General features: G+C 34.8%; 1 protein-coding gene across 2 annotated transcripts; it reads right to left on the reverse strand.

Annotated features, from left to right (window-relative positions):
- Positions 1-230: 230 nt before the first annotated feature.
- On the reverse strand, positions 231-3,613 carry Ccl20 (chemokine (C-C motif) ligand 20). Of its 2 annotated transcripts, none has more exons than XM_013519756.1 (4): positions 3,453-3,613; positions 2,066-2,177; positions 1,323-1,400; positions 231-727 (listed from the first exon to the last, which is right to left on the reverse strand). In XM_013519756.1, the coding sequence occupies exons 1-4, from the start codon at positions 3,529-3,531 to the stop codon at positions 709-711; spliced, it is 288 nt and encodes a 95-aa protein (XP_013375210.1). In that variant the 5' UTR covers positions 3,532-3,613; the 3' UTR covers positions 231-708. The 2 variants fall into 2 exon arrangements, with proteins under 2 accessions (XP_013375210.1, XP_005395498.1); XM_005395441.2 differs by having other exon boundaries at positions 2,066-2,180.
- Between the last annotated feature and the right edge of the window lie 11,021 nt (positions 3,614-14,634).

Below are 14,634 nucleotides of genomic sequence, written 5' to 3' on the forward strand. Positions count from 1 at the left end.
ACACTAGGCTATGGATCTGAAATACAGGATCTTTCTATTTTTCTATGTGGATGGTTTTGACTTTTAAAAGAACAACTTCCATTACAATTCATATGGACTCAAGTCCAAGGCCATGAGGGCAAAGATAGAGGGAACAGCCGGGGAAGAATACAACTTTCCATACAATGTTTATATTTTCTTTACCTTTAAATATTTCCAATACACATCTTAATAAATAATATACAACTCGGTTGACAAGTAACTTTTTGGTTCTTTTATTTTTAGTAATTACCCTTCTATAATCATTCTTCTCTCTTATAAGGCAATCACAACAACTTAGGAAACAAAATTATATACACAAAGGAAAGTCAAATAGATTTTTTAAAAATAGCTTACTACTTGCAAGAAGACCCATATAATTCTATTTCTCCAAATACAATGTTATACTTTCCACTAAACCATAGCTTATGAGAAATGAGTATAAATAGCTAAACACAAAAAAACCTACAGCTGTAAATAACTTAACATAAAATAGAGCTTGACTTTAATATGATGCTTAAACAAAGCAAACTATGATGCAATATGAATCAACTTCATCAACTGGACAAGTCCAATGAGACATGAATCAGATCAGTCAGTGCTAAATGATGTGCTAGTGAAACTTCTACCACCATCAGGTCCTTTTGTTCTTGGGCTGTGTCCAATTTCATTCTGAGAGCGCAGGTGTTTTTACTTCTTGTCTTTTTGGCTATAAAGAGAAAAAGAGGAAAAGTGTAAGCCCACGCAGGATGACGGGACTAGGGAAATAGCTTTGATACCTAGGGGTTGCTCCCTTAATCTCATCTCAAAACGAAAAGTAACTCAGAGTCCACGAGGAGACTGAGGTTAGACAGAATGGGCTTCGCCCAAGATATCTAAGCACTTGTGTTCTGTTTCCAAGCCCAAGATCTATGGCACATTGATGTTAGGTGCTACCCACTGAAACTCCAAAAAATTATATCATCAATGTAAATCAGAACCACTGATCTCTTTAATGTTTATTTTTGTTTTCAATGAACAACTAAACATCAGGTGTTTTTGTAAACTATATAAATAAACATTTCTGCAACAAGAAACAAGCAACTGGTGCCTATCAAATGTATAGAGGAACCTAATACATCCTATGAAAATCAATATATTGAAATGATGATGATTTGTAAGTAGAAAATTACATCCTCTGTTTTTATAGTTCCACCCAAATTCTGGCTTTAAAAATTCCACATCACTGAGGCCAAACAATGCCAGCGAGCCTGTGACCCGCTACTCTGTACACGCGTCTGTCTCTACCGGTCAGCGATCCATACCTGAGAAAGCGCATAATTTTTTTCACCCACGGCTTCTTGGGGTCTGCGCACACAGACAGTCGCTTGTGTGTGTGAAAGCTGAAATGTCAGAAAATACGATATGTATTTAACAAGTTTTACATGCTTTCTCACAGAATACACAATGGAAATTTCATGTTCCAGTTGATTGCTCTACATACTAAACCTTTCAACTAATGAAGTAAAACAAAAACAAAAGTGCTGACAGTACATCTTGATGCATAATGAAGGCGATTTTCCTTGACTTTACCTGCAGTGTCACAAATGATTTTACAGTGGCAGAAACATAAAGTCCCAGAATTGCTATTTAATTTTGCTGCAGTGGTTTATAAGAAATAAATTATTTATCTGATCAATAACATATCACTCTAAAGTATAGTACTCAATGCAAGTAGAGAATACTATATGTGACAGTATAATTAGCCTGAGATTTTACTTACAATTCCAACCATTTTTGATAAAAGATGGTCATTTCAAAACATGCCTTCTGTATATTCCTGAGAGTATTTTAATAGCCTGTAAGATCATCTTAGAAAGTGATTTCCACTCTTATTATATTGCTTTCTTCAAACAATAAAGCTTTTGCTTTATTTCAGTATTATTTAAAGGGAACCTTGTAGTAGCTATTTAGTAGTCAAACAAGCTATCTTCTCATGTAGGTTATTTCTAAATAATACTCCAAAAAATTATACATAAAATTCCCATATATTTAGCTAATAACTTACATGATAGCGTTGATGTCGCAGATTTCACTGGCCAGCTGCTCTGTGAAGTTCCGAATATATTTGATGCTAAGCACATGTCGTGTATATCCGAGGCAACAGTCGAAGCTGCTTGCTGCTAAAAGAGAAATGGGAAGTGTTGAGTCACAGGAATGAGCTGCTGTGATTGGTATTCTAGAGCTGTGTCAAGCTGTGAAGCAGCTAATGACTCCAGTTTATATGCTAAAGAGTCTCTTTCATGGAAGAGTTTTAATTTCTTTGAAACCTGTCCTCGTCTTTGAGATCAAATTCAACATGTTTCCAGTTCTTTTTTTTTTTAAAGTGGTGTACTGGGAAGTTTGGGTGCAACAACACAGTTTTAAAAATGCATGACTTCTCAGTAGTACAATATCTTTAGTAAGAAATACAAACTGATGATGTTTATTTCAGTTCATATACTCACTCAAGAATATGAGCACCTCTCCCCATGTTACTTGAAAAAATAAGAACCCGATAGATAAACCTTCCAAATTCTAAAAATTAGTAAATAGGGAGGTTTTAATCTACTACCTTTCTGAATATTAAAAGGTAGGATTACAAAGGAAAATCTGCTTTTTCAGGAGCTACAGCTGATGTACTTTGCAACTGCAATATTATTTAATGATCATTTTCAGTTTTGTTCATGCAAGTTCAACATTTGCATTTTCAAGCATGTACCTGTTGCTAAAAGTGATGTATCCTTAGTATTTTTTGGGTTTTCTTTTTTGTTTTTGTTTTTTCCCAGTATCAGGAATCGAACTCATGACCTCGAGCTTGCCGGGCAGGTGCCGTGCCGCTGAGTTAAATCCCCAGCCTCCGTGATGTATCCTTAGTAATAAAGCAATACTTGGACATTCCTCTGAGTTAAACTATAACCTGTCGTAAACTAAGGAATAAGTGTTAGCTCAAAGTTAACAAGCCCTATCCTTGAGGCCCGTTAAGAATAGTGAAGTCAGGTGTCATAATCTGTTTCTAAAGGACATGTTTTGAACTTCACTAACACTATTGAGCTGAGGAGTGAAAAGGCTGAAGAAATGGAAGTGTTTCCCACATTTCAGGACCTTATGTACTAGTAAAGTCATGCAATTCTCATTACTCCTAGAAACAGCACTTTGACCCTGCCCTGAAGTTCAGGGACTTCAGAAAGCTCACCACTCCCCAGATCTGTTGAGACTGGCAACCTAGAGGAAGCCTGCTTGGCAGCAGTAACCCTGCTCTTCTCCACTCCTGAAAGAGCTGACAATCTTCGTCACTCCCTCCTGTATACTTCCTAAAAGGTTTCGGTTCCTTAGGGACACCACATGAGCTCAAGACTTAGAGGAAAAGTAAAAACCGTTCCTGCCTCCTCTGCCACAGAAAGAGCAGCACTTACCTTGTGACTGGCTGCAGAAGTAGAGTAGAAGCACCGACACCAAAGCAACCAGGAACAAACGCTTGCTATCGCACATCATTTTCAGCTCAAAGAACAGGTCTGCTCAGTTCTGAGTACTCGGTGCCCTGCGAGAGCTGTTCTGCTCTCACAGCAGCGCAGGATGGTCCTATTTAAGCCAAGTTTTGGGAATGTACACAAGAAGGCGTGTTCTCACTCGGGGTTTTCCCCATTGACAAACCGGCCCTATCATGTCGTCATAAAGAAAACATACAGGAAAATCTCCATAAGGTTGGGAAGCTATAAAGGTCAGGATGTTGGCAGAGAAGGCTACAAAGGGGAGAATCCAGTTAAATCCTTTGGACTTACAAAGATGAAAAGTGGTTCAACCCCGTGACCCAGAAATGCTCCTATCCAGTTCTAATTTAATCTCTTTTGTCTGGGAAAATAGAGGAACAGTGGTTTAAGGGTCAGCTTCTGACCAGAATATTCCAGCACTCCTCATGTTACAGATTATTTCCTTTCCAGAGCCATGCACGGAGGGGGAGGATGGGAAGGGATGCTAGGCACACTGGAGTAAGAATTTATAATCGCACTTGATGCTTAAAGTGCACAAAGAAGACCTGGATTTCTAGACCAGCACTCAATTCAGGTAATATCACAGTGTGGTAGTAGAGTTCCAAATTTTCATGGAAAAACAATACCAATAATTGGGTAAAAAGCCTCAGCTTCATCTTGATTGGATGTTAGCACTTCTAAGAAATTTTTACATGTTTATGGCTCTAAGAAATATTGCAGCCTAGAAAATAATGCTTACCTGCCTTTCATTTTTATGATGATGTATTTATGTAACAATACAGAACTTCAGAAAAGCCATAGTTAATCAGAAAGAAATTAAGAATGATAATGATACTAGTGTATCTGGAATGCCTCATGTTAAGTGGTGTGATAAGAACTGTCCCCTTATTACAAATAAGTTGAAAGTAAAAGAACAAAAAATGACATTCCATGAAAACAGGAAATAAAAGAGAATTGAAGTTGCTACACCTATACCTATACCAGACAAAATAGATTTTAAACAAAAACAAAAAAGCTCTACAAATAATGGTAGACTTTCAAAATTATAAAGGATCAATCCCCTCACCTGAAAGATGTAAGAATTATGACCATACACACACCTAACAATCACACTTCAAAACAAATGAAGCAAAAACTACTGAACTGAAGAGAGGAATATACAACTTTGAGACTTCCACACCACATTTTCAATGGCTAATAAAAGAGCTAGATAGAAGATTCACAAGAAAATGGGGAACAATACTATAAACCAACTAGAGCTAACAGACTTCTATAGAACATTCTATCCAACAACAATAGAATAAGCATTCTTCTCAAGTACACATGGAAAATGCTAGGCTAAATCATATGACAGACCATAAAATAAATCTCAATAAATTTAAAAGGAATTGAAATAATACAGTGTTTTCAAATTACAATGAAATTAAACCAGAAGTCAGTAACAGAAGAAATTTAAGGAATTCACAAGTTTGTAAAATTAATATTGTTCCTAAGTAATCAACATGTGGAAAAAGAAATCACTGGAAAAAGTAGAAAATACTCTGAGATGAGTAAAAACAAAAATACAACATACTAAAAGTTGTGGGATACAGGAAAAGCAGTGGTCAAAGGGAAAATTATAGCTACAAACATCTATTTTTTAAAAAAGGGTAAGCTCAAATCAATAACATAAATGTTTACTTTAAAGAACTGGAAAAAGTATAGCAAATACAGGCAAAAGAGAGAGAATGATGACTACACTGAAATTAAATGAAATAAGAATAGCAAATCAATAGAGGAAATCAATTAAATCAAGAAGTGACAATCAACAAAACTAACAAGTTTTATATACTAACCAAGAAAGAAAAACACTAGAATGATAGAGATTATATCAACTATTGATATTAAAGAAATGCTATGAAAAACTGTGTCAACAAATTAGTTAGAAGAAAAACAAATGATTAAAGATGATGCAAAAAGAAAGTAAGAAATTCAAATAGATTCATGACAAATAAAAATATTACATTGGTAACTAAAACTTTTTCCACAAAAAAATCCTAAGCCAAACTATTTCACTGTAAATTCTATCAAACATTCAAAGAACTGGCATCAAACCTTTCCAAAAAAAACAGAAGAGGAAAAACTTTCCAAATCATTCCATGAGGAAGGTATTATAACAATATCAAAATAAAAAGGCATCACAAAGAAAGCTACAGACCAATATAATTTATGAATACAAACATGAAAACCCTCGACAAAATATCGACAAATTAAATCCAATGGCAAATTTTTAAAAGGTAATATACCATAAGTATGCGGGAATTATTCTAAGAAATACAGTATAATATAAAAACAGAATAAAACCATGTGAAAAAACTTTGGGCAAAAATCCAATGCTTTTTTATGATAAAAACACTCAGTAAACTCGGAATAGTAGAGGACTTCCTCAACCTGATAGAGGTAATCTATGAAAATTCCACAGTTAATGACACACTCATTGTTGATTTAATGTTTTCTCCCAGAGACCAAGAAAAAGACAGATATCTGCCTTTACCACTCCTATTTAACATTGCACTAGTTGTTCTAGTAAGAGCTGTTATGCACGAAGCATAGGAAGGAAAGATATCCAGATTGTGAAAGAAATAGTAACTATATAAATGTACAGATGATATGAGTTTGTGTATAAAAAAATCCTAAATATTCATTTTTAAACAATTAGAACTAGTAAAGAAGGCTGAGGATGTGGCTCAGAAGTAAAGTGCTTGCCTAGCCTTGGGTTCAACCCCTGGTATTGGGGGAAAAAAAAGAATAAATGTAAATTTCAAGATCATTGTACTGAAAGCAATTATATGTCTATGTACAGTCCTGAACACTCTGAAAATAAAATTCAGAAAAACTAAGAAAATAATTACCTTTGCAATGGCATCAAAAAATAAAATAGTTATAAACATAACAACAAAAGGTAAAAATGTAACTAAAAACTACAAAATATTGTTTGAAAATTAAAGGAGAACTAAATAACTAGAAAGATATCCCATGTTCAAGGACTAGAAGATTTAATATTATATTGGTCACATTCCCTAAACTAACCTACAAATTCAACACAATTCCTATTAAAGTCTCAGCTGGTTTCTTTGTAAAAATAGAAAGACCAATATTCAGATACATATGAAATGTTAAGTGATCCTAAATAGCCAAAACAATTTTGAAAAGAAAGAAAAAAGTTGGAAGATTCGCAATTCCTCTCCAAAACTCTACAAAGATACACTGATCGAGACATGTAATACTGGAAAAAGTGTATATGTGAGGATCAATGGCATAAACCAGAGAGTCCAGAAATTAATCCCCATGTCTTTGGTCAACTAATTTTTGCTTAGGTTGACAATAACCTTCTGTGGGAGGAAGAAGCTTTTTCAACAAATGATGCTGGAACTGCTTAGTAGTCTCATGAAAAAGAATAAAGTTAAACCCTTACCTCACACCGTACACAAAAATTTACTCAAAATTGATCACAGATGTAAATATGAATTAAAACTGGAGAAAACCAGAAAAGTCGTTCTTCACGACCTTAGGCTAAACAATGATTTTGTAGATAAAATAACAGACGCCTAAGTAACAGAACAGGAAATAAATAAACTGGACCATATCAAACTTTTGTGCCTCATGGGGTAGTACTAAGAATGTGAAAAGACAAGAAAACAAGGAAAGATTTGCAAATTATATATCTAATAAGGTGCTTTTAGATGTATCCAGAATACATAAGAACTCTTATAGTTAAATAATAAATACCCCAATTTAAAGATGAACAAAATGTTAAGTAGACATTTCCTCGGGAAAAAAAAAAAAAGTCACTTAAGTGTCCAAAAAGCACATGCAAAAGCAAAAGATGTTTGATGCCATTAGTCATTAAGAAGATATAAATTGAAACCACCATGTCATTCCATTTCATCCCCACTTCGATGGCTATAATCAAAAACACAATAAGTGATGTGGAGAAATTGGAACACTCACACATTTTTACTTAGAATGGAAAACAATGAAGACATTCTGAAAAACAATTTGACAATTCCTTAAATGTTCAATCCCAGAGTTACCATATGACTCAGCCATTCCACATCTATATACCCAAGAGAATGAAAATACATCCCCACAAAAACTGGGACAGGAATCTTTATAACAACTCACACTATTCATAAGAGCCAAAAAAGTAAACATAAGTTAAATATCATCTAGTGAATAGGTAAACAAAATGTGATAAACTTACACAATGAAATATTGCTCAGTAGCAAAATTTAAACCATCATACTACAGTGATGTATGTACACCCATGTTTAAAGCAGCATAATTTGTAATAGCTAAGTCTTGGAAATAACCCAAATGCCCACCAACTGAGGAATGGATTTTAAAAATGTGGTATTTTTATACAATGGAGTACTACTCAGCTATCAAGAAAGATAAAATAGAGGCTTTTATAGGAAAATGGATAGAACTTGACAGCATACTCATAAGTCAAGTAAATCAGACTTGCATGTGTAAGCATCATATTGTTTCCCTAGTGTAAGAAATTGAAAGAGTAAAGAGCCAAAAGGTACAATAGAAATCGTGAAAAGGAAAGAAACTGCTCAAAAGGAAAGAACAACTGGGATGAAACAAAAAAGAACAGAACGAAAGAGGGAATATATATTGTTTGTTCAATCCTGCATGCCTATATCTGGTAATCTAAGCAACTACTTTAAAGATAACAACATGCAATATAATAACCACTGATAATTTCCTATCATCTTATTTTGAAATTCTGTATTATTTTTATTGTTTTCTTTAAAATAAAAAAGAAATATGGATAGAAATTACAAAACGAACATTGAAAACATCATACTGAAAGAGAAAAGCTACACACAAGAGATCACATGTTGTCTAATTCCAGCTTTATGAAGTGTTCAGAATAGGCAATTCTGTGAAGTTGAGCAATAAATAGCGATTGCCTCAGGTTGGATTGGAGTGTCGAGGGAAAGAAAATGTAAGCAGGACTGACCGTTATTGAATATGTGTTTTCTTTCTCTTCATCTAAAAATAGAGATTGATGACAGTTACGCAACCTGGGGAACATACTAAAACATATGGAACTGTGCAACTTAAAAGGGTGAATTTTATGATATGTCAATTACATCTCAATCATTTGATAACAACGTCATAAAATTAACTCTCCATCTACCTTGGTCTAACCACCAACCTCAGCCCACAGATCCCTTTTCTTTCTTTCTTTCTTTCTTTCTTTCTTTCTTTCTTTCTTTCTTTCTTTCTTTCTTTTCTTTTTTCTCTTACTAGTCTCGGCTGCTTGGAAACTCTTTTTCTTCTAAACCTGGCATCTCTCCTCTTCCCCTCCCTCTCTATTTTCTTCCCCCTCAATGACCACAAAAGTGTGAAAGTCTGATACTTTTACATTGTTTGAAATTGTATTTTCCTCTGATTAGTGTGACAGATACATCATTTCATATTTGTCACTTGAAACTTTATAAATGTGATCCTAAATTGTATTTTGCATGTCTGGTTGGTGGGTTGGTTGGTTGGTTGGTCTGTTGGTTTGTTGGTTGGTCCATTTTTCTTTTGAGGGTTTGAGTGAGTGTCAGTCAATGAATATGCTCATAAGGAGGTTAACACAGGGAAATTATTTCCAACCTAATTTATTAGAGTGTTATTCATTACCCTGGAACATATTATCCAATAATTATTTTCAAACATTTCAAATTCCTAATAAGTCCTAATTCGTATAGGTAAGAAAGTCTCAATGTCTCACTCTTTTTCTTTTTTTCCACCAAGATTTGACAAGTGTGTTTTGTGGGAGAGATTCTGTGGTATATACAGATCACTAGAACATGTCTGAATTCAATGAAAGTTATAATAACAGTTACCACACATAAATATCTATAAAATGAGACAATATGGATGACAAAACATATCGCTATTCTATGAAACATTACAACAGAAATTTGTTAGCAAAATGTGATCATCTAGAAGTTGCTCAACTCCCTTGTATTTCTATGATAGATGACTATTACAACTTGTCATGTTTCTTAAAGTGCATTCCATCAAAAAGTGTTCTTCTGGTGGAACTCCTTCACAAGGTTTTGGAGCATAGTGGAAGTTCCCTTTTAAAACAGCATTTATTAGGTCAGGCATGATAGTGTATGCCTGTAATCCCAGCACTCAGGAGGCTGAAGCAGGAGGATCGCCACAAGTTTGAGGTCAGCCTGCACTACATAGTGAGATCCTGTCTCAAAAAGAGAATGAAAGGAAGAGAGAGAGAGAGAGAGAGAGAGAGAGAGAGAGAGAGAGAGAGAGAGGAAAGAAGAAGGAAGGAAGGAAGGAAGGAAGGAAGGAAGGAAGGAAGGAAGGAAGGAAGGAAGGAAGGAAGAAGCATTTATTATTGAGCACCTATTAGGTACAAGTTGTTTTAATAGTGACTATGTTAAGAAAGCAAAGAGGCATAATGTTTGATTCCTAGAGAAGCTTGCTCCAGAAAAAAAAAAAAGACATTAGAATAATGAATTATACCACAAAGCTAGAACCTGGAAAATGCTGTGTCCAAGATAAATTAAGAGCTCTGGCAACACAAGAGGTGAGGCTCTTGTCCCAGACAACATGGGAGAAATGTTTGAGATTTGGCTTGAGGGTGGTTGGAGTTCCCTACAAGGTGTCAAATTCAAGAATTCCCTACATTCCATCCTGGTTACCAAGAAACGGCCAATTTTAAATTTCTTATCTCTTTCTATTAAAAGATCAGCATGTATATTGGAAAAATTACAGATTTGTATGGATTCAAATCAAAGCCCTATTCCTGACTTTGAAAACAAATAATTTAAACAGAATCTCAAGGAGTTGAAGGGAGGATAGGGAAACGGGGGAAAAAAAACCAAACAAGTCATATCATGTACCGGTACAAATTCTCTATGATGGATGTGAGCAGTATGTATAGCTAAAGTGGACCAATAAAATCTGATTGGAAGAAAAATAAAAAATAAAATAAACAGAATCTCAGATTATGTTCTCATAAATGGGAAAAATAAAATGTTTCACAGAATATAATAAGTTTTTAGCAAATATTTTTCTCTTTCTCTCTCGTCCTCCTTTCCTCTTCAATATTAGGCTTAACTCATTTCTTATGTTAACTCCTAACTACACAAAGCAGAACAGGCCTGTGTCACATAACACTTCTATGGCGGTTGTCTCATAAGGTTATAACAAAGCTGAAATGTTCCTGTCATCTAATGATATCGAGGCATTGTAACATCTGAGCATACTGTATTACTCCTGTGTTTGTGGTGATGCTTGTGTAGATAAACCAACTGTCTGATCTTTTTTATGTAAAAGTATAGCACCTACCCATATATACAGTACATAATATTTGACAATGATAATAAATGACTATGTTCATGGGTTCTGTTTTCAGTATAATACATTTTTATTACTACAGTGGCACCTTGCTCCATGAAGTTGGTTCATTCCATAAATCTGGTCACAAACTGAGTTGGACGAGAACCAGTTGAATTCAGTGGTTAGATTCAATGTGAACTTTAAGGGAAATTTGATGAAATTCTTGTCCAGTTTGGTTTGACACCAAAGTCATGACTTTGTAAACTGGCATACCACTACATTTTACAGTGTACACCTTCTACTTATTAAAAGTATGATTAACCATCAGACTTGTCCTTTAGGAGGAATTCCAAAAGGTAGGATCATCGTCATAAGAATGAGAGCTCCATGCACATCACTGCCCTTAAAGCCTTTCTAGTAGGACAAGATGGTGTTGATGATTTTGGTCCTGCACAGTTGTTCCAGATGAGCTGGATTCTGATGTAGAAGAACCAGACCCAAGATATTGTGAGCCCAAAGAAGAGAGGCAGACAGCTCTAAAATGTCACAGAAAGCAGACAAGGGACTCACAGACAGAAGCATCATTATGGGAAACAGCCAGATTAGGAGAATCCCTGAAATTAGGTCAGAAGACAGGGACTCGTAAAGTGGTCGGGACAAAAATGACTTTATCCAAACTGCAATATACCTGGTTTATCTCAAGCTGATATCAAGGAGCTAGGCACATCCCTGGCGCCAGGATCCAGTTGTAAACCTGCACATGCTACTCGAATGGTTTTGTATATTTATAGTATATTTGAAAATTTTATGGGGAAAACCAAGCAGGGTTACTCAGGTCAAGCTTGGGCTTTATGACTAAAGTTGTCTGCAGATATATCAGGTGGAAACTGTATGATAGGCTTTAGCTAATATGTGTGGCTGTGTCTTAGATTTTAGAAAAAATGTTTAAAAAGTAAAATAATAATAATAATAAAACATCTTAAAATAGAAAAGAGCCCATAATGTAAGGGTATAGAGAAAGTATTTTTGTACAGTTGTACATGTCTGTGCTTGCAGCTAAGTGTAGTTACAAGACAGTCAGAAATTTCAATCAAAAATGTATAAAATACAAAAAAAGCAAAGCATATATTTTAAAATATTTTGAAACAATGGAATAAGCAATTTGGGGAGATATTTGAACTTCTCTGTACTTCCTGTCTTCTATTTTGCTCTTTATTTGTATCTATATAATTTGAGTTTCTCATATAAGAGAAACCCAGAGATACTTAAGCTTGTGTGTCTGATTTATTTCACTTAATGTTATGGTCACAAGTTGCATCCATTTACCGACAAATGCCACAAATGAACAGAGCAGTACTCCACTGCATATAAAATACCACATTTTCCTTACCCATTCATCCGTTGATCGACATATATATGCTAATTTGTTTCATTTATACTGTTAGTTTCTCTTAGCTCATTGAAAAGCAAACTATATCAATGTCTTGTACTCCAAGTAATTACTTTGAAGATAACTTTTGCTATGCAGTTTTGCTTTATTGTTTCATAAAATAAAAAAAATTAAATGTGTAAAATAAAGAAGTTACAGTCACCTATGACTAATTTATTATTGAAGAAAAAATTTTTAACAAATTGCGTGCACTCTGGGCGTTCAGCTCTTGTATGGTGCTCAGTAGTGTAATGGGACCTTCACGTTCCCTTCCCAACTTCTTCACTGACTCATGCAGAGCAACTTCTGCTCCCACGAGTGCCATTGGAAGTGCACCTCGCGAGCATTTGTTCTTTATTTTTACCATACCTTTTCCATGCTTAAATGCAGAAACTCTTTCAGTTACCTCCAGTATTCGGTATGGTAATCTGCAGTACAGATTTGTAGCCATAGCCTGCACCATCCGTCCTAGGTGGTCAGTAGGTTGTAGATCTAGACTTGTGTGAGGACACACAGGACGCGTGTACAATGAAATTGACTAGCCATGCATTTGTTGGAATGTCTTTCCATTAAGCAAAACATGGCTGTATTTCCTTTCACTGACCTTTAAAATACTAGCCTTAGTTTCATGACATGTCCTACAAAAATAGTGCTTAGTGTTTTCTAGAATCTTCCCCCACCTGCTTGGAAATAAATGTAGCTGGAATAACCAACACTATGGCACACACTAAGGGGTAAAAATTTAAGGCTGGCAACCCCAATGCATTGCTACTTCATAAAATGGTAACCCCAATTTTTCTACTTACTTCCAAAGTAATATGATCAGTCAACATTGACTTGTTCTGTTTCTAAAAATGTGGCTTCTTGCCAATATTATTGTCATTTCTTCCACCTTCACTTTAGTCCTCTCATGTTTACACTTTCCCTCTTTCTAAAGCAAAAGAACTCATAGGAACGCTGCTGCTTATTCCATAATTATATTTCCTATTGCTAGCAAGATATACATTACTTAAAAAGAAATAAGAATGAACAAAGAATATGAAAAAAATCCATACCAACCCCACCCTACTCCAGGGCGCCTACAACCTTGGTACCTACAACATTTTGTGTGGGGAAGTATCTTGTTGTCAGAGTTGTCCTGTACCTTGCAAGGCATAAACCACCAAAAATGGTAAATCTGTATAACCTGTTTATAATATATTCCCACACACTGAATATTCTTTCAATCATACACCACATCCACTTCACAAAGCAAATCCAGCCCACTTCCTGTTTAATTGAAATAAAGTTTTATTGGAACACAGACACACTTGTTTTGTTCACTTGTGTGCTACAGCTACTTCAAGTACAACCATGGTAGAGAACAACTGTGACAGACTGTGCAGCCTAAAAGGCTAAAAATTTGTTATACAGTCAAGAGAAAAGAAAATTTTAAGCACTGACTGTTCCTTTCAATAAACCACAGACATCAGCAATACACCTATCCCAGTTATCCCTGTATATACATATAAATTTGTTTTTCATTTTAAAGAGAAAAGAAAAAAACAAAATAACAAAAACAAATACATAAACATAAACATAACAGCATAGAAGATAATAAAAATGATACAGAATTTCAAAACAAGGTGGTAGGATATTAACAGTGGTTGTTATTTTACATAATGTTATCTTCAAAGTGGTTCCACAGATAACCAGAAGACAACAATATGCAGTATAATAACCATTGTTGAATCCCTACCATCTTGTATGGTGAAGCTCTGTATCGTCTCCAATTTTTTTTGATTGCTTGTTACTGTCTTTGATTGTTTGATCAATCTTGCATTCTTACATCTGGTGGACTGAGCAACTTCTTAAAGACAACATCATGGAATATAGCAGCCAGTGTTAATTCCTAACATTTTGTTTTGAGATCATGTATAATTTTTGTTGTTTTTGTCTTGCTTTTGTTTCTGTCTTCATTGTTGTTGTTTTGTTAGATTTTCTCTCTTTAAAAAAAAAAATTGTTAGATGGTCTTCTACCAGAAAAAGTTTCCCAACCTTTATTTGTTGTTTTGGAAAACTACAGTTCATTCCGTCAATTTGTGATGTTTAAATTGTTTCCAATTTTGGTTGGAAAAAAATCCACAAAACAATATTTTGCTGAGCAGTAAGTCCCACACCTGAGACTGTCTTCTAAAATCATTTTGGAACTTGTTTTCCAGGTAGGTCTTATTTTTAGGGAAACCAGAATATATATAGTCCCTTTTACTCATATCAGGTACATACTTTTCTGAAAACATTCAAAAATTTCTTCAACTGAGAATCTCAAACATAATTTCTTTGACACCT

Source organism: Chinchilla lanigera, unplaced genomic scaffold (genome assembly GCF_000276665.1).
Source record: "Chinchilla lanigera isolate Chin_1 unplaced genomic scaffold, ChiLan1.0 scaffold00052, whole genome shotgun sequence".
In the NCBI taxonomy this organism is placed as follows: domain Eukaryota; kingdom Metazoa; phylum Chordata; class Mammalia; order Rodentia; family Chinchillidae; genus Chinchilla; species Chinchilla lanigera.

What these genes read in the sequence shown, in the direction of transcription:
- Ccl20 (XM_005395441.2), bottom strand. Translation starts at nt 3,531, where the DNA reads ATGATGTGCGATAGCAAGCGTTTGTTCCTGGTTGCTTTGGTGTCGGTG. An exon ending in CTTCTGCAGCCAGTCACAAG is followed by an intron (nt 2,181 to 3,452) that starts GTAAGTGCTGCT and finishes TTTCTCTTTTAG; the next exon opens with CAGCAAGCAGCTTCGACTGT. An exon ending in TGCGACATCAACGCTATCAT is followed by an intron (nt 1,401 to 2,065) that starts GTAAGTTATTAG and finishes CTGACATTTCAG; the next exon opens with CTTTCACACACACAAGCGAC.